At 36.1% G+C, this 23713-nt stretch overlaps 2 protein-coding genes across 2 annotated transcripts; both read left to right on the top strand.

The window, feature by feature from the left end:
* The first annotated feature begins 8629 nt into the window (after positions 1-8629).
* LOC118438129 lies at positions 8630-14439 on the top strand. The gene is made up of 4 exons (XM_035857921.1): positions 8630-8815; positions 9650-10213; positions 14019-14274; positions 14414-14439. The coding sequence occupies exons 1-4, from the start codon at positions 8795-8797 to the stop codon at positions 14437-14439; spliced, it is 867 nt and encodes a 288-aa protein (XP_035713814.1). The 5' UTR covers positions 8630-8794.
* Positions 14440-17052: 2613 nt separating this feature from the next.
* LOC118438073 lies at positions 17053-18316 on the top strand. Its single transcript, XM_035857782.1, has 2 exons — positions 17053-17322; positions 17569-18316. Exons 1-2 carry the CDS (start codon positions 17065-17067, stop codon positions 17728-17730), a joined length of 420 nt encoding a protein of 139 aa, XP_035713675.1. The 5' UTR covers positions 17053-17064; the 3' UTR covers positions 17731-18316.
* The last annotated feature ends 5397 nt before the right edge of the window (positions 18317-23713 follow it).

Here is a 23713-nt window from a genome sequence, read left to right as displayed (position 1 = left end):
CGAACTACATTAAACACTGGTCAACGATGATTATGAACATCAAGTCAAAATTGACAACCTCAATGACACTTTTGCTTATTAATATGTAATTTTGAAGAAAATAAATTCTCCTCATTTTGATGTGTAACCCAACAGAGGTTATATAATCCTATGTTTTAACCTGCTTTTAATTGAAAAACGATAGACATAGAGGAGTAAAATCTGTTTATGCGAGTGGAACAAAGTTTGAAAGTCTATGCTTCCTACGTCGCATTTTAGAAGTAATTGACACAACAAATTATTTCAGATCTTGTTGTTTTTGTCAAAGAAAAATGAGTTGGCCTTACGAACCGTTCTCCGAAAATGTCACCTTATGAACCCTTCCCCGTGCTTGCTAGCCAGGCACTTATGTAAACAGACTTTTGTGTGTGTGATTTTGCTGAAGTTGGGGGATGACCACCATTTAGGGGTGAGATCTATGAGATGCACATATATTTATTTGCTTATTTAGGTTGAGGATAGAAATATATTTATACGACGAGTTAATAAATGTGTATCTAGAAAATTGTTGTTGAAGAATTTACTATCTGAATACATAGACTGTGACCTAAAAAAACCAGTACATCATTTTTGGTCTTTGTTTAGTTTATCACTTGCAACTGTTTTAGTCGATATTTTCTTGACCTGATTTTTTTACCAGAATGACTGCAAAGTTCAAGCTATTTCAAGAACGCCTTAGAATAACGATACCAAGAGTAGAAGCAGATGGATATAGTGTCAAACAAATGTATGAAAAAATAAAAATGTCCCGAAACATGGTGTATTCATGGACAGACAAACATGTATTTTGGTCTGCAAGGCCAAAAGTGCTTTCGCCAACAACCACATGAGCGATAATTTCGAAACTATACAGAAAGTTTGGTAGTTCTGTTAGAAAAACTGCTCGCATCCTAAACGTTACCCAGCGGAATAGGAAGAACAAAAAGCTATTTCTAAAAGCACTGTTCAGAAATACATGAAAACGACAGCATGGGGTAACAAAGCCTACAGGGGTCGTAAAACATCAATTTGAGCAGAAAAGATCGAGTAAAGTATGAAGAAATGGTCGCGAAAAATTGGTTTTTGACATCCGGGAAAAACTGCGTGCCAATATCCTCTTGACAGATGAAAGGTGGATCGAACCACCAGGTCAAAGTAAGTCACACAATAGGCGATACAGGAAAGAAGAAATGAACGACACACCTACCAAAATGAATCCAAACCACGACCTCAAAATCATGGTAGCGGTTGTGTTCTGTCGTCACGAAGCTACATTTCATACAAAAGGGTCGAAACGTCAATCCTGTGTACTATCAAAAAAATGCTGTCCACATTAACGTAGAGGCTATAAAGACTGGAATCCATAGCAATAGACAAAATATTTTTTTAGCAAGATAGGGCTCCAGCACACACAGAAAAATTCAGTGTGAAGATTCTGGAGGACGGTTTTCAATCGTCGGGAGAAAGTTTGTGTGGCCTGGAAACTCCCCCACCCTAACCTCGCCTGAGAAAAGGTGGGGTATTCTAAAAGAATCTGCATATTACGAGACGTATCCTAAAACAAGACAAGAGTTACACGATCGATTCGAGAAACCTGGAATTCACTTCCGGTTTCCCTTTTATGTATAAAACCTAGCTAAAGGTTTGAATAGTAGGGTGGACCAAATGATGTGTAATGCTGGTGAACATAAAACATGCTAGGGTACTTGAGAAAAAATATTTAAATTTAAACAGGTCCATTGGTACACTACTATTTGTCGACGTCGCTACACCCCCGGAAGGCGGAGGCTCGAATTTTGCCAGGAGGGCAGCGAACTATGCAGGAAATCAAGAATTCAATATACTAAAAATTAAATTTGTTTTGAATCACAATAACCTTGCCAAACGGCGTACCCTATGCAACAATGGAATAAACATGCTTTAATACCTCACAAAGTAAAACTTATGTAGTTAGCCAATGTTAATTTTGCCACATAAACGGCATCTTGATATTTGCTACGTTTGGAGATATAACCCAGAAAACCCGCATCTGAAGAAGGAAGTTAAATCCGCATTGGTGGCAAAACCAGGGTAGAAAAGTAGTATTCATTTGATATAAATACTTGTTAGGAGGACGAGGATATGAGGTTTTAGCATATTGCCCAGTAAATTTTATGAACATATTCACTCACAAGAAAGATAACCGAGACACCGAGTTTGATACATGTATGTAAACCTAGTAGATGTCATGCCCTAATTTAAATACGAATGAATCGGCTAGACGACTAATTAGTATGTAGCCATGTTGGCCACTGTGATTTAGCATTGATCACCTGTCCACCACCATCATGCAAATCCATTTCCTCCCGAGGCACAGATAAGATGAAGTTAAATCCCTATCCTCCCCTGCAATACTGGTCCACTTCTCATCCACATCTTTAACTAATGGAAAAATAGTATTCTAAATATTTTGACAAATGTGAGATGCTGCTGCGAGATAGTTGACAATCATTTAGTTCACCTTTTCCAAATCAAAAGTTATCTAAGCTGTTAGTTCGTGGAGTTGCTCATTTTGGAACTGAAGTATTGTAAAGTTTATCGATAGGTTTATTTACGCAAAATTTATACTTCCAATTACATCTTCGAGCTCAGCGTGTGTTAAAGTGGAGTCTTAATTACACATAGTTCTCTCGCTGAGACTTTTGTTCACGTAAATAATAGCAATAGGCAGCTTGGTAATTACACCAGTGAAATTTGTGTTTAACTTAATCCTTAAAAAATGGCATCCCAAGGACCAAGCAGATCTAGTTATAAAATCGGGGACGTAGTGACGATTCTAACAGAAGGTAAGCATTTCGAAATATGTAACTAGTGGGATGAAAAAATATCGGAACCTATTTATAGTGTGTTATCTCATATTAAAAAAAATAAGACTTCATGGTTATTTCGATTAATCTTTGCTATACATTTTGCGAAATTACAAGGCAGAAATTGGGAACCAGTTTTTCGAATATGTATCTATGAAGGAGTAGTATGTAAACCACATTTCTCTTACTGGCACAGTCTCAACTCTCGACTGTCCATAAATTACGTAACGTAAGAGGGGGGGAGGAGGTCTAAGGCTCCAATGATATCGTGCCTATGTTACACATGATAAAGGGGGGAGGGGGGTCTAGAAAATCGCGATTTTTGCGTTACGTAATTTACGGATAGCCCCTTAATGTTAACGAACATATGTACTTAATAGAACGCAAAATAGTAAGCTATGTATGCATCAATTATTACAGCAGTTTTTATTTAATTTTATTAAATGTAAGTCAAAATAACTACAAAGATTTTCTGTCCCTCTGTGAATAGTCGATTTGAATTTTTTCATTTATCAAACTAAGGATATACTCTCCTCGTGTCGTCCCTTGGGTTCGTGCACATATGACGTCAATATGTAGGGTGGGTGGGTATGTTTGGGTCATCTCTCTCATGTTAAAATGGCCTATCCCTTAATGTAAACGTTGGGTGGGTGGGTCGTAAAAGGGCATGATACGAGTTGACGTAATATATGGACGAGCCCCAGTTGCAGAAATAGTAATTTAATATTGGTTGAAGATAGGTAGGGATTTTTCCAAACAAGGCGAGTTAAGAAAACCTGCAGCCATTATGTCATTTTGGGTAAATTTAGGGTAAGAGTTAATTGAGCAGATTTGTCAGTCAAAGGGGTTGTACATACTCAATGTTCTCCAATACATGTTCCTTACGCTAGAAAAAATCTCAATCATAGTAGCATAAATTTGCTCAAAAATTATTCCACGCAGTTACAACTCTCGGATTAAATTCAGCTAATAATTTTGCAAAATTAGTGAACGAATATGAGTAGGTCACTGCCACAATATGCACCTGTGACCTTGGGTTACTTACTTCACATATTTCCATCTAACCACCACCACCCATTCTAGTATATTTCTTTTCGAGTTATTGACCAGAGAAGTTTATCTCTATCCAGATTCATTCGTCATGCCAGTGAAAGGAATTAATTGAAATGCATATGTATGTAAGAATAAATATTTCCATAATACGAGCTTAATAATGTCGCGTCAACGTGGAGTCTAAGTCAGTTAAGATGGGCAAGGATAGCGGTGAGCATTTTCGTTATCAATACTTCGATAGGAAATGGATTTGAATGGCGGTGGTGGTTGTCTGGGAATGTGTGCAGATTGCCACGTTTATTAAGAATATGGCTTAGAAGATCGTAGCACAAGTCGAGCCATTAAAATAATGAAGTTTTCCTCCTAAAACTATGGAATGTTTGTAATAGGCAAATAAAATCCAACAAAAGTATGAAATTGTATAGATGATGAATACATATCCTGGATTAGTAAATATTCCAAGCTAACAGCTATAGTTGAACGTATAAATTTGACCATCATAATTTTCTTGGAAATTTTATCAATTTAACTACGCGTCGAGTAAAGCGATACTAACTAATAGTTTAATGTTATTAAGGTGAACGGTGTGTGTAATATATGCGGTGCTGAAATTCGAGAGTGAGAACATAAATTGGCACAAAAATATTGCTTGAGAAGAAAAATGTCGGTAAAGCGTGGATATTAAGTCGGTTATGAGTTTTGCTAATTAATCATAAAATCTATGTAGGTCCTCTGACAATGATAAGTATGTAAGTTATATGCATCTGGGATTTAGATACACCTAATTTAGACCTTCCACCAAAAGCCATGCAAATTCCTTTTCTATCGAAGATTTGACCACAGAAAAGTTCATCCCTGTCCTGCCTCACACGTCATGATGTTGAAAAGCATCGTTGAAATGCATATTTAAGAATACATATTTTCACCGTACTGGTCTGGTAGTGTCGCGACAATGTGAAGATGAGCAGGGATCTCGATGAATATTTCCCGTATGAATTCTTCCACACGAAATTGATTTGAATGAGCGGTGGTGGCTGTCTATAGAAGTAACCAGACATGTTTGTTATCCAGCTTGATTAATATTAATAAAGGTCGAGACATTATAATAAAGTGGTGTTCCTTCTAAAATATGCAAGGTTTGGGTTACATATTATTTTTTTAGTATGAAACAAATTAGCGTGCTCGGGATGAAATGAGTATGCCCAATTATGTATTAAACAATTTGTAACAGATATGTAACAGATATGTAAGTTCGGTATTTGGCTTTAATGGAAAGTATGTGAATGTGACAAAATTGTGGATTTTACTCACTAAGCTTGGATTGATTTAATTTGGTTATGAAAGAAGCTTGTGTAACTTTTTAGAAAAGCTGCAGAGCTTGGCCTGGTTTTAATGTACAGAACATACTTGATTAAGAGCCTATTGAAGATTTTGTTATTATAAAAAATTAGCGCTTGGTTAGTAGGAAATTGCAAAATTGAAATTTACATCAATTACCATGGCTTCTGCATGATCACCCAATTCACCATCCTCTAAACAATCATCCAGAAAAGCCATGGTAATGCCTGAAATTGGTAGCCGTTTTTCGCGCCATGCTTTGTTTATAGACACAGGAGTCCCTACGATGATGTGGGTGCCAGCTTTGACTTTGTCATCAAATGCAACCATAATTCCGGAAGAAATATTTATGGTGCTTTTCATAATTTCCAAGGTGGCCAGCATTTCTCTCGTAGTTCTCTCGTCCCTTGTCCATACAATTGCTTGGCAGTCCGGTATGGTAGGGTTAACAAGAAGGGAAAGTAGGATCCGGATTAGGGTGGTTTTACCCCCAAGAGCTGGACACCTCAGAATTGCAGGGCGAAGCGTTAAACCTGTTACAATTGCACGGCTTTGAAATGCATTAAATTCACGATGAGGAAAGATATTTTGCAAATTGCGAGGACAAATCCAACGATGGGCGTTTCCATGTGTCGAAAATGTCCTTAAATTCTTTGGGCAATGGATTCTTAACATCTGTTTCCCCTTTGTGACTTTCTATGGTATGATCCCATAATTTGAGTTTATTAGTAAAAGTAGTGCATGTCGAGCTAAGGCCGCATCTGTGCATATAAAATGTTAAAATTGTAATATAATATTGAAAGATAAATTCAATTTTTTTTCACAAACTATAACAATATTAATTTCGAAAAATGGAAGTTTTATTTTACCTGAATCTTATTATTCCAAAAGTTGTCCTCCTCGGGATCTTGGACTTCTGATGGACAGCACGGGCCCTAGTTATTATAAAATACGTATAAAAAAATGTCGAAATAATGGATATGGTACATATGTGTATTTAAACGAGATCGGATTCTTGCTGAATTATTTCTTGACAGGTTTGTGTAACTGAAATAAATGCATGTCAATTTATTCTTTCCGGAAAATTAGAGAAAAAGCTTGTCTAGTTTTAACTAATAAACCATGTTGTTTGCGATTTTAGAAGGAATCTTTAAATCAATAAAAATATATCTAACTGGTTGAATTTATTTATGTAGTAATATATCACGACAAAAATTGTTCCTGGTAAATTGTTCATATCCGAAAACACTAATTTATGCACGATGATATGGAGGCCGACTTACACAGGAGGAGTACCCACCGAAGCTGCGCTGGATGTCCCAGATTCGTTCCACTCTTTCAGTGTTTCAAGGCTGACCTAATTCGAGTAAAGAAATTGTAAAAAAAGCAATGCTGAACTGGAACCAAACATGGCATAACGTACCTTTAGCTCCATTCCTGGAGAATCCAATACCTGCAGGGTAAACTGCTCCCTATTTGGGGTTACGTTGACTACTTTTCCTAATTTATTTTGACCTGAAATATAATATCATTGTTAATTAGAGATACCAATTTGTCAAACCAATTTCTACAGTAAGGCGTAAAATAGTATGAAAATTAGATCACATCCCTGCGACATTGTGTGCAAAATCAATAAAGCAAAGTAGCCCCTATCCTTATGCATATGTACATGTATTTCGAATAAACTAGTCTTCTTATGCAGGAATTTTTTGATGAAAGTGTAATCATCAATTGCATACAATGTGGTGTGGACGAATCTCTGTACTATTAAGAAATTGCCGACGATGGTGTAAATATCGCCAAAATTGAAATATTATCCACCCTATACATATCTAAATGTATCATACTACGTTTCGTTAGTTCAGTCTGTTAATATTTGTTACGTTTGTGTATTATTTCCCTGCTGGATTCAAGTATTATCCAAGATTAAAATTTTCACTCCAAATAACGCGATTGTATCCATGAAGTATTGTACGTACTGTAATCCTGATTGGATAAATTTTAATTTATTTAACCGCAAAAATAAACGGATCCATACTTTTGAATTTCTGCTACTGTGCGAATTTGAACGCGTGAAGGGAATTTAAAAAAATGTTCTATGCATTTTTCTCTTTTCATTTGTGTATAATTGGTTTTTATAATTTTATAATTATGTTTTCAAAAAATTCTAGAAATTCAAAATTTTATGCAGAGTTTGATTTTTGAAAAATGTCAAAATTCAGAAATTTCCAAAATTTCGAACACTAGATAATATATATTGAGACTGAAGGAGGCTAATATTAAACATAAATGTTTTGAGTTTTTTAATTCGCGTAAAAATTCAAATAGTTCTAATGATTTGAAAATCAGAAAGTTTGAGTGGAAAAATTATGAAATCCTTTCTAATTCACATATTATCGAAATTCAAAAATATTAGTCGGCTTATTCACGGGGATCAATAAATTAAAATTAATCCCAGAAAGGTTGAAGTATAACATTTCACGCAATCGCATTGTAACCATTTCATTCCCTATTGGTTCATTAAATGATATCGAAGCTAAAATAAAATAAGCTAATAATTAAATAAGTATGTTCGTATTTGTTGGTTTTCTTATTTCCGATTCTCATGATTGTACGTTTGAAAAGGTGTTGAACCAAAATAGCAAGGTGACCCACTTTCTTGAAAGGACCCAAATTTGGAAAGCAGTTTTAGAAAGGATTTCACCTTGAACAAATGTATAATTAGATTCTTCCACTGTGTTAAGTACATGTGTACATTGTTTGTAAAATCTTCCGCCTATAAAATTCGTAACCTTTTCCAGACTCGCTTTAGTAAAAGTCAACAATCGGTTTGTTACAAGGTAGGATAGATTTTAAGCAATTACTGTTTAACTGTGTTTGGGTATTTACGATATTAGCGAGTTTGTGTTGCTACGTTTTCCGAATTTCCGTAAAGCTGCGTATCTCATGGGAGTGGTCAAAATTCCCGGAACACATCTGTAAATTATACTGGGAGATAGTTACATTTTCCATATTAATTTTGAAAATTTTGTCCACTATCAAGAGATAAGGAGTGTTACGGAAATTCTAAAAACGTAGCAACACGAACTCCCTATTATGACGTGTCACATGGCCGCAAAAATCTAAATTTCTAAACGCAAGACTGTATTTACGAGTTATAAACTGAAAAGTGATTATCTGAACATACATATACGGAAATAGATTGATTTAAAGTTAACAGTAGTTTAGGAGGAGACCTTGTCTACATGTCAGTGTTGGATTTCGATGCCCTTTGGATATGTGGTAGGTCTACATGAGACATGAAAACCTGTGGGAGTTGGTGAGTGAATTGAGAAATTGTGGGATCACAAAAATATATGTACACATTATGGAAATCCTAGCAAAATTGGATTTTTGCGGATGGTTTTACTTCGTCAAAATTAGCATGGGGCATTGAAATCCTCCACTCACAAGACAAGGTCTCCTCCTTGGTAGATACATACATATTTGTCGTCTATGGATTTAGTTGAGAAGTAAATAGTACAGCAGTTTTTTCAAGTATGGATTTGCAAAATCATTTGGTAAGTATAAAAATTTATCGTGAGATTTTTAAAAGTTCTCCGAGACTGGGCAAATAACTCAATATTACACGGTTTCGTACAATATGCAATCCTTTACGCAAAACAGTATCAAACTCGTTGATCAAGCGTGTGACGCTTGATTAATAAATTTTGAGAGTACATGGCTCCGACGCTGTTTAGGATTGGATTTTAACCATTAAAACTTTCCCCTCGCACCGTATTATCCATCTGGACATAAGAGGCTCATGGAGGGTCAAATCGGGCAACTTTAGTGTCAAATTATCAGCTAAAATTTGTTTTCAAATTATTATAATTCGCGTCTTTGCTGGTATTCGAAGTAAATACGCAGAGGCGCATAATTATCAGGGAATACACTCAAAATAATTTTGTAATACAATCGTCACCACGTGTAGTCACTATGTGGCTCTACCGCCGTCGTAAGGATTTTATCAACCAAGAGTAACAAATAATTCTGCGAAATTTGAATTTATCACTGTCCAGTAAAAAATGTTTCCAGCATCGTAAAAAATTTTATTTTGGCAGAATTTATTGTTACTCTTTGGTGGCAAATCGTAACCAATGCTTTGGAGCCACATAGTATCACCGAATTATTTTGAGTGTATATAACGCCGTCTTCCGGCCGTCACCGTCTTCTACACGTCGAGTAGAAGACGGTGGGTCGAGTCCTACCATATTTGTTATGGGAGTATATTATGTTATACACGTTTTCCATATATCATCATGGGCTTAATAAGACCAAAAAGAGGAAGCAACTAATGCACCATGACAATATTTCACTCAAATGTATAATATTTTCCGTCCTATTTTTTTTAGATAATTACCGCAATATTTCGCCACCTCGACCACCCCAATCTTCTCAATGCCCGTTTGGTCTGCTCCACGTGGGCATCCGAAGGGGCTAAGCATATCGGAAAAACTTCCAAAGTTTTGGTGCGCGTGCATCCAGCACATGAATTTTCGCGTCGTTGGATCGATCCTGACCCTGATTTGGAAGAAGTTGCAAATTTCTTGGTTAGGAATCGTATCCGACATACGTTGCTCCTTTCTCTGGTGCAGTGCCCTTGGATTGGGGAATACGACTGTGACCAGCTAGAAGTATGGGGAGATAACCGTATTGATACGTCATTTGGTGAAAGGGTCGTCCCCTATTTACAAAGGACGGGAGCACTCATCCCATCTGCCAGGATTGAAGTTTCGCTCTGTGGAGAAGACGATGTCAAATTATTTCGAGCTGTTATGTCGTCTCTTACTCAACTTAGGGCCCTACAACTTGAATCAGTTCACCTTAAGGTGCAATACGCGGAAGAATTTGTATGTGTACCGGCTACCTTGAAATCACTAGCCATCAGGATACAAAATCCGCCAGAAATATGTGCGGTATGTTGGACACTTGTTTCGTTGTACTTAAATATAGGCGTAATAAATATAAACGGTGGATATGCATATATCAATATATAATCACTTTGTAATTCCTAAATTATTTAGAAATTTGTCTGAAACCAAAGAAATCGAATTTCTAAATATATACAGGGTAGAAAGAAATTGTCTTCGACAGATTTCCTCAAAAAGTGTCAAAGTGTACATATTTCTCACAAGTGAATATTTTTTGGTTGCAATTTTTCATGGACTTTCATCTATCGACTTCCATGATCAATGATGCCCTCGTGTCTTGGTTTCAGACTCTCTGTTAATGTTTTCAAGGTGGTTTTTGCGTTAGCGTTCCACGTTACTTGCACCTTGGTTATTAACTCCCTCTTGTCCGTGGTTTTGGATCTTGGTATACATTTTCCTTGAGCATGGACTCATAAGCATGGACTCATGTCGTGCGCGCCAGAGTTCAGTAGGACACCCGAGTTTTTCGGGTTTCGACCCGGCCCAACCCGACCCATCGGGTTGGGTTGGGCCTTTCCTAGGTCGGGTCGGGTTGGGTTGGGCTTTTCCTCCATCCGAAAAAGTCGGGTCGGATCGGGTTGGGCTTTGAAAAAGGTTTACCCGACTGAACTCTGGTGCGCGCATAGGCGCGCACAACCCATCGGCTACCAAGGGTGGGCAAGATACTGTATCTTCAAGATATATGTATCGGCGATACATTTTGTATCTTGTATCTTAAGAATTACAAGTTACAAGTAACTTGTATCTTGTATCTTGAATGCACTTACTTTATAAAATATTTTGTATCTTGTACATTGATTTGGTATATGAGTGATGATGATTTATTTGGTATATATATATATATATATATATATATATATATATATATATCAAAGTCATAAGGGGATTAGCCAGTAATCCTTATTGCTGCATCACACTCGACATTTGGACATGCAAGGAATGATGCGTGCATTTCTCCGAACAATGCTAAAAAGTCAGCTGAAATCATCGAGTTGTTTACAAAGTTTGCAGTCGGCTTTTCGAATAAAAAAAGAATCAGCTGGAAAATAATGTGAGTTTGAACATGCAGATATTACGCCACAAATTAAACGAAGCAGAATCTAACAGCACACAAAAGAGTGTCGAGTTTTTTAAGTTTGGTTCATCTCAAGACGCATCCAGTGACAACTGTGGCACAGAAAATAAAATCCGAAGGACTAGGGTCAAGGGTTGTCGATTTATGTCCCCCCCCCCGTTTTTATTCTTTTTTTCTGAAGGGCATAATGAGACAATAATAAATATATGAGGTAAAGTTGAAAAAAATTACGCCCGACCACTTTTCTAGGCCAAAAACCGAATATTTCGACCCCCTGTCTTTTTTGTCGTCCGGCTGGCCCTATCTTTGTAATTGTAAGATCCGGGAAAAAAATGAAGGTACTTACGTTATCTGACAAAAAATATTACACTAGCCCATCAGAGTTTAACAGAAATAAAATTTTGAAATGAATATCTGATTATTCCCGAAGAAATGACGAAATGCGTCATACTTTTATTTATTTATTGCATCTAACTCGTTGATTTCGGCCTAACTAGTTACTTGATCAAATACGTATAGCTTTGGGACAGAACATTTAAAAAAAATCAGGGGTGGGGTGTGCCATAGTTTTTTTGTTAAAAATCGATGAAGTTGGCACAAGCTGTAAAGTTTGTGGAAAAAATAAAGAGTTTTTAATTTCCACGTGTTCATTTAGTTACACACTCCGGGCCAAACGAACCTGGGATTGTAGCCACACCTATTCTACATAGTTTGGGAAAAGAAAAGTGGTTGGGGTGTATCACCGTTTTCTTGATATAACTCGATGAAGTTGACAAAATATGGTATTCTTAGTATTAAGTGCAAGTTTTTATTTTGTATGTCGTGATTGGTAAGCAACATGCATGTCCAACTGTATCAGGATTATAGCCACACCCATCCTAGATAGTTGGTATGAAAGAAAGTGGGTGGGGCCTAACACAGCTTGCTAGAAACCAATTAAGATGATAAAATCACATGTTTTTAATATTTGTGATACTTTAACAACTTCATCGATTTATATCAACAAAACGGTGATAGACCCCACCAGTTTTTTTCATCCATACTATCCAGGGTGGGTGTGGCTACAAACTGCCTATGGGATCACTCGGATTCTGCATTCCAATGAAGACCTAGAAAATTAAAACTATTTGTGTTCTAAACATTTCAATAACTTGATCGATTTATATAAAAAAAACAGTGAGAGGCCCCACCCACTTTTTTCTCCTAAACTATCTACGATGGGTGTTACTAAAATATTGAGTCAGTCTGACATAGTTTGTGGATTCCAACGAAGATGAGAGAAATTAAAACTCGTATGTTTCTCATTTTTGCGAATCTTTAGCGCTTAATTGATTTACTACAAGAAAACTGTGATGATCGGCTCTCACATTCTCCTCGCTGACCAAACCTGGCTGGAAGTTTCACCAGCAGGTTGTAGATAAAATCAGATGTATTATATCTAAAATCCGACAATCATCGCGTGCATATTAACCTCAAAAATATGACCTCAAAGTAAGGTGGATTCTGAACTCAAAGGGTTACAGAGGTAGATATGATGATTTGGGTACCGTAAATGCCGCATACTATAAAGACAAGATCATACCCTTACACATTTGGTCAACGACGGTTCAAGCTTTATTCCCCCAATCAAATATTGTCAGTTTCCAACAAGACAGTTTTGTTGTGTAAATACTTTCCGAAATTAATTGAACACAGTTTATAACCCTCATACATTGCCACTCTTTTGCACTACTGCTTAGAGTACTTTTCCATATCCCACACGATTTTTTTGTAGTAAATGGGTCTCCCTAGTTAGCTTATGAGTTGTTAGGTCCAAGATTAATGATTTCACAAACTTTTGCATAATACTGTATTTAATTTTGTTTATTTTAGGGGAAAAGCAGTCATTCAACTGCTACGTAACCTTCCTAGCATAATTTTTCCAGTTTTATGATAAATTTTTGCTAAATCAATGTTTTCATAGTAGGCGATACCTATCTGCATCAATTAAGTCGATTTTTACCCGTGGCAAAGTTTAGATTTCCCCATAACAAAACGGTATTTGTCGATATCTTCAATTTTTCAGCAATTTGTTTCATATATGATTTCTCTCCAAATAATGGAGGTATTTAAACCCAAATAAATATGCTCACGATTGACCGAGCATACTTGTTGTACCCATGTTAAAAATTTAAAATAAAAACCTGCAATAGGTCAAAAGCTACACTTAAATTTCTGCCTGGTGGGAGAGGGAAATTGTCTGTCCCACATAATTTCTGTCTGCCGTTTACAAATACAAAGCTTGATTTTGATAGATTGTATAATTTGCTGGGCCCCAAAAATGCAAAAATAACATGAATATCTATAGACAAAAGCAAATTTGAATTTCTCTGAAATCTGTTATAAAATAAAGATTATAAAATGTAAAATGCTCGAGATTTCTTGACTAGAACGCTAATTACATATGTCGTCCATCCATCTGATATTTATGTTTTTTCAAAATGGATCAAATTGTATTCCGATTTCACTAAGCAAATTCATAATAATTTGATCTCGTAAATATCTACATACAATATACGGTTAAAGAATCAACGAAAGACGGTTATGGAAGAACGGGTTTGAATTAGTTTTGCAACAATCATCCATCCTCCAACTTTTGAGAATTAGTGCGATGATTCTGCATCTGCTATGTGTAACCTTAATAAACTGGGGTAAAAGTAATTAATTTTTGTACAGGTCCATCACATTCCAGAAGAGAGTCCCGAGTGCCTAAAGCTCTTCGACAATGTCGAATTTGTTGCTGAGATTGGCTGGGAATCTTTTCATAATATCAGTTTCCGTGAAACCTTATTCTACGCAATGAGAGAAGATATCGAGGAATATCCAGACAGTTTTAGAGCTGTGCGAGGCGTCAAATTGGAAATCAAAAGGCGTGTGACGGCTCGCTTACTAAAAGAGCTGCCAAGACCACTAAGTCACATTTATATTACAGGTGACAAAATTTTTATTAATTATATTTTGCATAATGAATATGTATGTATGTACGATTAATATTTACACATAGTCTGTGCATTAAACCGAGATTAAATATTTGTTAAAAGTTTGATTTGTAAATGCAAATTCTGCAACAGCAAAAACTAACAAGGGAACCTTCTGAGGTGTCTGTCGAATCCAGGGCTGCCACCTACATATACTAAAATGTGTACAATATATGACTTTGATGGTGAACTGAAGTCATTTCCGTGTAAAATTAACTTTTCGTCAGGTTGTGACGACTTTAGTGACGAGCGGAGGACCATTGTGGTGAGGTGCCGAGGACCATTGTGGTGAGGAGCGGAGGAGGAGGAGAGAATCGGCGGAGAGGTCATCGACACCCACTAGATCACCATGATCGTTCGCTCGCTCATTCCGAAAAACAAAGCATTTTATGAAAACTATTTATTTACAAAATTGTGGAAAAAATTTTAATACAAAATTGTAATACAAAATTCTAAACACAAAACTTCTGGCAAAAAGGCAACTGTATTGTTTTCAATTTTCAATTTGTTTAACAATTTGTTGCAAAAATTTAATAAAAAAATTGTAAACAAAAAATTACAATTTTCTATATTGGTATCGAACACCCTTTACTAAAACAAATCTAGTAAATCTTGTAAATTTAATTTTTACGCAAATATTAAGGAATGTAAAATACAAAATATAATGAATTGTTGATCCACGTCATACAAATTAAAAATATTTCGGGTTTATGCGATTAAAAAAATGATTTTCATTTTGTATGATCTGGGTTTAAAATGAATTACATTTTGTATTTTGTATTCTTAAATATTTGCCAAAAAATTAAATCAATAATTAAATTAACAAGATTTACTAAATTTATCTTAGCAAAGGGAATTCTTTTCCGAATACAAAATTGTAATTTTTTGTTTACAATTTTTGTACCAAATTTTTGTAGCAAATTGAGAAAAAATTCTAAATTATAAACAAAGACTATGATTTTTTCCAGAGTTTTTAAAAATTATAAACAAAATTTTTGTGTTTACAATTTTTTCCACAATTTTGTAAAACAAAATGGTTTTCATAAAACGCGTCGTCGTTCGAAATTAGCGAGCGAACGATCATTTTGATCGAGTGGGAGTCGATGACCTCTCTGCCGCTTCTCTCCTGCTCCTCTAGGGTTGCCGTCCGACCGGATAGGATAGGATAGGATAAAATTAATTCGTATCCTATCGGATAAATCTATCGCTCGGATAATCCGACTCGGATAAATATCCAATAATTATCCTATCCGATATCCGCCGGATATCCGACGGATAGGATAGGAAAATGTATAAAAACTTTGTGTCAACCGGCATATTAATAATTCACATTTTATTCAAAGAAAAAGTTTTCTACCCTAAAAAAACATTTTCCAAACTCAACCAGTCTTTAAGACACATGCAAAACTGAATTGTGTCAGGTAATAATCTATTTTACATGGTGTTACTAGGTGTTTTGCACCGGAGATGGTGAAGTAGGTTTTTTGTACTTCCTTGAGCCTTCCTCGAGTCATACCTTAATCAGAATTTATAACAATTTCCAATTACCATCTTACTAATAAAATATGAAAATAGGAAAGAATGTGGCATAATTGAACTGCAATGACGGTACTTCTTGGGGACAAAAGCTTCACCATTTTTGTTTTCTGTCGACATATCGACGAAATGAGACCAAACCCAACTTTTTGATGTGTCAACCAGCTCCCCACTATCAAATGGGTCACGAGACTCTTCATTTTCGACAATTTCAATTTCCTGACTCTCGTCCTGCATTTTGATCGGTTAGGACAAAAATCGAGTTGGAGAGATGATGGCGGAAAGCAATGTGGAAACTCAATATTTCGCACTAATTCTTGGAAGGTGAATGAGTGCCCCAAACAAAATGTATTTGTCGGATATCCGTCGGATATCCTTCCGATCCGTCGGATACATCCGCTCGGATATATTAAAATAATTATCCTATCCGATTTTTATCCGCCCAATTTTTTTCGTATCCTATCCGGAATTATCCTATCCTGTCCGATCGGATAGGATAATGTCGGATAAAAACGGCAACCCTATGCTCCTCCATTCTTACCCACCACGCTCGCCACAGATATCGTCACAACTTGACGAAAAGTGATTTTTACACGGAAATGAGTTCAGTTCAGGATAAAAGTTATATATTGCGCAAATTTTAGTGTAGGTGGGACCCCTGGACTCGATAGGCACCTTGGAACATTCCCTTGTAAGTAGGTTTCTATGTTGGCTAGCCATTTCAAAAACCTCAGTATGATAAGTAAATTTTTATTTCTGGAATTTATAAACAATTCTCAATTACAGTTACGGATTGTACTTCAGCAGATCTTGACGCTATTCTCCTTGCCTTTTCGCAAACACTGATCTCTTTCAATGTGGATTGGAGGTGTAAGTCACCGGGAAAGATAACACATCACGACCTGCCTAACTTAAGGCAACTGAGAATATGTGAGGAAAGTGATGATATGGAATCGTGCGACTTGTTTAACCTGCGATATGTGTTTTTGGTAGGTAAAATTTCCAAATTTACTGTAAAAGTCAACTGAAATTGGACAGCAAAATCGTTATAATTTTTTTACATTGGCACGAATTTTAAAATTGGGTATTTAAAACGTCGTATGAAATCGCATGTAAAACTCCAGCAATGTGATATTCGACGTTCTGGAAGAGAAATGTGCTAATTCGAGAATAAATATATGATTGCATAGGCCGGCCTCGAGCGACTGATGCCATCTCTCTCCTCGCTAGCCATAATTATGAAGGATAGCAAGACTTGGGACCTCGTTTGGACTGATATATTTCCACATTTGGATTCAACTGGGGAAAGAATGGTGATTCCACAAATTGAAGAATTAAGTATATCAATGGTGGAGGACTGTGACGCTGCAAAGATTCATAGAATTCAAGCCATTTTTCCAAAGTTAAAAAAGTTTTGCCACTTTGGCGAGGCTGAAAATCCAGAACTGCTCCCTGCCGTGAGATTTGTAAGAATCCATTAAAATTTTGACTTTAACATCTATCAAAATCAATTAATCTATCCTGTCCAATAGAATGTCAGTTTGACTATCACGATTTAAATTATTCTGCGATCGAACAGTTTAATTTAATTTTTAAACGGAGAGAATTTACAATCGCAAATTAAATTTTTAGTAAAAATGATCCTGTTTTACTACACGGATCGAATTTATTTTCAATGACGGACTTATTTATTAATTACTGAAATTTTTCAGATCCCTGATCCGGATAGAGATCCTCAGATTTTATTTGTCTGCCGACATGATAAACATTGTCGGCCAAGGAGGGACTGGTGGTTGGACAAGAAGCATGCGAAAAGATTCTGTTTTTATGACTATTTTGCAAATTTTGAAAACGATTTAGGTTACGATGTTTAAACAATTTAAGTTTTACTTGTGCATATGTACAAGGTCGATGTTAATAGTCAATAGTTCCATCACGATTCTGTCTAATACTTCACTATAAAATAATGTTTGTGTCCTTATGCTACATATGTAGGTTTGGTATATCTGTATATGTATGTACATTAAAAAATAACGCTGTTGAATTAACACGCGCGGTGCCTATATGAATCTACCGCCTTCGTGTTAAATCTTAAACCGCACGGTGTTAATACTGACACCAAGGGAATGTGATGTGAATGCAATGTGAAGTTGGCGTTTCCTTTTTTCGTCCAGCCTTTAATTTTGTAGCCGAAAATAGCCAACACCTGACTGCTAAACTAACAGTTTGACAATCCCTCCCGCCAAATTCATGAGACATTGTGAGATGCCGTCCTCAAATGTTCCAACCACCTCAAATTCAAACATGCTGGGCTTCCCGCCCATTTCTGAGGGCAACGTGAGACTCGCACTGATTCAACTCTGATCCTGTCAATTAAGTATTTAAGTTAAACCGGAAGTGTCTTAATAAGTATAGCTTCATCCTAGCCAAGCAAAGATGAAACAACAACTAAACCTTAACAAAAACATGTGAATGAATACAAATTTCATAATAATGGTTAAATAAATGAATTTGTTTGCATATATTCAACCAAATGTTTAATCACACATAACTCATGATCATCAACAAATCCACAAATCAAGCTCATATGTATGTAACAAAAATTTTTACTAACATTTGCCGTCAAGAATAAACCGATATATCGGATACACTTCCTCGGAAACGAAACCTAACACTTGCATACACTCTAAGAAACTGGATGATAGGCGTTATCATGTTCATCACCATATGACTCTACCGCCCCTGGTGATAGGCGTCGTCACCTTGTTGGTGACATTATGTCGCCACCAGGTGATAGACTATCACCGAGTGGTAACAAGCCATCACTGCGTGGTGACGTATCACCACCAGATGGTGATACCAAAAATTCGCATCCATGCATCTGTAATGAGTCTCATCTAATGCGGTGACCAATTAACCAACAAATACCCGGGTGAAAATCAAGTAAATTGTGTCAAATGTTAAGAAATCCGATCTTTCGGATTTAATTCCTCCAAAACGGCTGCAAGGAGTTCCATCTACAGTACCCCAGAAGCTAACCCTCATTTAGCTCTACAAAACCACGTTGACCACTTTTCATGCGGTGGCCAGTTAACCGAGATATACATGGGTAAATATTAAGTACATGGTGCATCAAACGTGAAAAAATTCGATCTTTCGGATTTAATTCCTGCAAAACGGCTCCTAGTTTTTGCATCAGCAGAGCAAAGGAATTAAGTGGACGTGGAAGAATGTCTACAATCGCATGACTGTAAAGGCAAAATATGACTTTTTCCAAGAAGCGTGTTGTTTATTTTTTTTATGAAAAAATACAGTAGTACCTTCATCTTCACAAGAAAAATTCTTTGTGCCGCAACTTGGCGAATTGAGATCTTTTTAATTCGAGGTAAGGTGGATGTGGTCATTTCTCGGTTCAACCTTCAAAGAACTTTTGAATCTATTGACAACCAGAAATGACCCAGCTAATATGGGTTATATAGTTTCTCTCTTGCCCACGAGCGCTGATTTTATCGGTCGAAAATATACTAAAATTATACCAATTTTATTTCTGATTTAAGCGACCGGTGAAATTACCGCTATTTTATTTCTCACCTATTTTCTTTAGCCAGTTTTTGTTGCCAGCGCCACATACAGAGCCGGTTTTAAGCATAGGAGAGTTAGGAAACTGCCTAGGGGAGCAGCGGCGGAGGGGCGCCGGCAGGCTCCCAAGTTTACACTAGGCAAAAAAACTTTCGAAGTTATTTACGGACTTTCTTTGCAAAAGAATTATTTTGCAACTAAACCCATAAACGGTGTATAATTTTCGTACCAATGGGCTAAGGTACCCAAGGGTCGCCAGTACATGAGCCCGTTTATATTGTATTGTTGGATTTTGAGGCTTGTGTGCCATCTATATGTATGCAATGTATTATTGTTAAGCATGGTAAGAGAGACAGGAATATTTCTCTTCGCTACAAGTCAGGTTATGGGGAAGAGCAGATCGTTACCATTTTTCTTTGGATTTGTATTCGTAAAGAATTAATTAGAAAGTAATTGATAAGTCGTGATTTGTCAAGTTTGTCCAATTTTGATAATAATTGTTCATTTTACAATAAATCACATAGCGTTAAATTCAAGTCTTCCAACCACTTAAGTCACAATTTAGGAAGTGAAGCATTAACGGTTAGTTAGGTTAAGAATAAAAATTGAGGCGCATATACTACCTTCCGACCTCGTGTGATTATTTTCGAAAACAGATTTTAATTAACTTGAATTGCTTGAGAACTACGTGTTTTGGAAACAAAATTAAGGAATCCGTACCAGTGTGCCATGGGCTAAAATTCAAGGTATCGGAGGAATTGCAACAATTTCTGGGTTCAGTTTACTATTTCCTACACAATGCTTCTATTATGTTTTAACAGGAAATATTGATCAGCAAATTGTTTAATAATTTAGTATTCGCAATACACACAAGAAATTAAAGACGGTAATCCAACAACTCATGGACGATTCTAAAGGTAGGGCAAAAAATAGTGCAAAGTGTAGAATACATAAATCAGTCCTAGTTGATAATACTTACAATGCGAAGGCATGACGTGCCCAACTCCGATTTTGATGGGACCAAAACAAAAGTGTTCATTGACTAATTATAGTAGCCCAATGTGACAATCATTTCAAAGAATGCTCACTTTGACCCGAGTTATTGAGCGTTAAGTGACGAAAAATGACGCGATTTTCGCAGTGGAGGCGATGACCTCGTCCCATCTTTCTCACCGCTTGCACTCATCCCACTCCATTCTCATCGCTTCTCTCCCTTTGCTAATTTTCTCTTAACATAAAATTACTGTTTTTTTGTCCATACTTTAGATTATATTTTTTAGATTTAACTTTGTCTAATTATTAATTTATGTAAGCCATTTAATGAAGACCATTAACTTCCTCTCTGTGTGTCAAGCATTGGTAAATAGAGTTAAGGATTTGTTTGACTGTGACGAAAAGGAACCCAACGAGGAGGAAGTTGAAATTGCAGAATTATTATTAGATAAATTAAGTGAAGTTGTTCATGACTTTGTGTTCGTGGAGGAATATGACCATTTTAACGGTACATTTTAGTGCAACATTTTTGGTTTAGTACTAAATTACACGATTTGTTTATAGAATCTACCGAGTTGTGTAGTACTGAACTATTTGTCGATGACGATGGTTCAAAAATAGTCGATGATGAAATACCATTGGAGTACAAGAAAAAGGCCGTAGCAGTTTTCGAAAAAAATAAAAAATGGAAATTCCGTACATTCAGACAAAAGTTTTTAAAAGTTAGGGATCCTAGCTACATTAGAAGATGGAAGAGACACATATCAATGGGTATCATCATAATTTCATATATTAGCACAAAATTATGTAACTTCATGAAACTAAATTCAAGTAACATTAATTGTAAAATGCAGGGGGCACTAAATTTACCATAATGAAAGAGATAGAAGAGTTTGTACTGCAGCAGTTTCGCGAAGCAAGGGACCAATTTTTGTCCGTTCATACAATGGATATTCGCCGCTGGGCACTAATTAAGGCCCGAGAATATTCCGGATTCAATTTTAAAGCTTGCAATAGGTGGATAAACGTCTTTAAGCGCCGTAACCGAATTTCATCAAGACGAATTCAAAAACTTGTTAAGAGATCCACCGTGAAAAATATTGACCAACTAATTTCTGAGTCAAATAAGTTTAGAGACGATGTTAAGGTTATGCTGCATAGATATGAACCAGGATGTGTTTGGAATACAGATCAGACAGGGTTCAAATATGAAATTGTGTCAAATCGTACTTTAACATGGAAAGGAGCAAGAACAACTATTGGAACAGCATATTCGCCAAAAAATAAGCTTACACATTCCTACACCGTTCAATATGTCATTTCCTATGATGGATCTATTATTGATAAACTTTATGTCTGCCTACAAGTAATTTGCACATTTCCCGTAAATTACTTTATTTGTCTGAATATGGTATATTTATATTTAATAGGAACCGTCCGGAAAGTTTGGTCCAATGGTAGAAAAAACTTTATTTTCAGCCCCAAATTTGATCACATCTGCAAGTAAATCGGGAAAATTAAGTACTGCACTAGTAGAAGATTTTCTAGACAAAATTATAGTTCCTAATGCCGAGTTTAACCAAATTTTATACATACTGGATAACTGGACTGCACAAACAAATATGCAGCTTTACGATGAACGGTTTGAGGACAAGGAAACTTTTGATTTTAATGTCACATTCGTGCCAGAAAGTTGCACTGATCTTTGTCAACCACTCGATACGTATTTTCATCGTCAGCTAAAATTAATAGTAAAACAATTATACTACTACGACTCTTTGCACGAAATATGGGAAAATTCTGAATTGTGCACAAGAAACGGGGTCCTAAAATTACAATCACTCGTCCATTTCATTTTAAGTGCACCAGTATTTATTCCAATGGTACGTTACTGCTGGTATTCTAGTGGGTTATAGGCGAATAATGAGACAAAGCCGAATTTTAGAAATGTAAGCGAGTTGTGTTTCAAATCCAAGGACCAAAGATGCAATGTTATTCTGTGTGACACAGTGTCGTTCATCAAGTGCTCCTGGTGCCACCATTCTTATTGTTTCCATGACTTTTATAAGCAAAATCACATACTAACTTGTGTTAATAATCCTTTCAATTAATAAATAAAACGTTGATAAGAATTCGTCAATGCGTGAGAAAGTAATTAGCAAACTTTTTAGTAAAAATTGACAAAGGGAGAGAATGGAGTGGGATGAGTGCAAGCGGTGAGAAAGATGGGACGAGGTCATCGCCTCCACTGCGAAAATCGCGTCATTTTTCGTCACTTAACGCTCAATAACTCGGGTCAAAGTGAGCATTCTTTGAAATGATTGTCACATTGGGCTACTATAATTAGTCAATGAACACTTTTGTTTTGGTCCCATCAAAATCGGAGTTGGGCACGTCATGCCTTCGCATTGTTAGTTTGCATACGAATTCTGCTGGTGGAATATATCTAGTTTATCCAAGATGGCTGTAGAAACTGATATACTTTATACATTTTTTTGGCATGGAAACTAGCAATTGTTTTCGTTGTTTCCATCGACATATTTCACAAAAGTAGATCCACAAATTACGAATAATTTATGAGTGGAATTTATTTTCGACTTGAGTAATCTATAACAGAGGATGTAATAATTTGATTATAGCAATTTTTGTTAACAGTGGTAATACATATTGTGACAATTTAGAGAGTAAGTGGGGATGATGATAAAATGAAAAAAAAACTGGACGGGTCAGGTTTAGTCGTGCATACATAGATTGTAACCATGATATTTGTTAAATCATGATATTATTTTCAAGTTTGGCATAAATTGATCCTGCATTCACACGTATGTACATATATGTACATACGTATGAATGTATGATCAATTTATGCCAAACTTACAGAAAAATTTCGTGTACTTTTAATCATTCTATACAGAATAGACCGGGCTGCGTCGGCTTATTACATTACCGAAGGGAAGCGACGTTCTTCCTTTTGGGGAGCTATAATCTGCAATTTATCAGCCTTCACGTTGTCAAGTTTGGTCAGATCAGGACCATATTTCCCCTTCAACAATACGTCAGGTTTCGTCTCTAGGTAATAAGGATGACAAGAAATGAACGTAAATATTAGGAAATTTTGTAAATCAATCATAACTAACGATGTTATTTATGCTGCATAAAGATGGCATCAGAATATCTTGATTGACAAGTAAATTTAGGATAGTTTTTTGAAAAATTCAATTTCAAAAAGTAAATTTTTTTACAAATTTGTACAACTTTTTTACAAATATGCATTAGGGTCAGTGT

Source organism: Folsomia candida, unplaced genomic scaffold (genome assembly GCF_002217175.1).
Source record: "Folsomia candida strain VU population unplaced genomic scaffold, ASM221717v1 Fcan01_Sc018, whole genome shotgun sequence".
Taxonomy (NCBI): Eukaryota; Metazoa; Arthropoda; class Collembola; order Entomobryomorpha; family Isotomidae; genus Folsomia; species Folsomia candida.
This window is presented reverse-complemented; position numbering and strand designations above follow the sequence as displayed.

Excerpts from the sequence above, each read along its gene's own strand:
- LOC118438129 (XM_035857921.1), top strand. The coding sequence starts at position 8,795 with ATGGATTTGCAAAATCATTTG. Across the intron at positions 8,816-9,649 it reads TGGATTTGCAAAATCATTTG|ATAATTACCGCAATATTTCG; the intron begins GTAAGTATAAAA and ends TATTTTTTTTAG. Across the intron at positions 14,275-14,413 it reads AAGTCACATTTATATTACAG|CAAAAACTAACAAGGGAACC; the intron begins GTGACAAAATTT and ends ATTCTGCAACAG.
- LOC118438073 (XM_035857782.1), top strand. The coding sequence starts at position 17,065 with ATGCCATCTCTCTCCTCGCTAGCCATAATTATGAAGGATAGCAAGACT. Across the intron at positions 17,323-17,568 it reads TGCTCCCTGCCGTGAGATTT|ATCCCTGATCCGGATAGAGA; the intron begins GTAAGAATCCAT and ends GAAATTTTTCAG.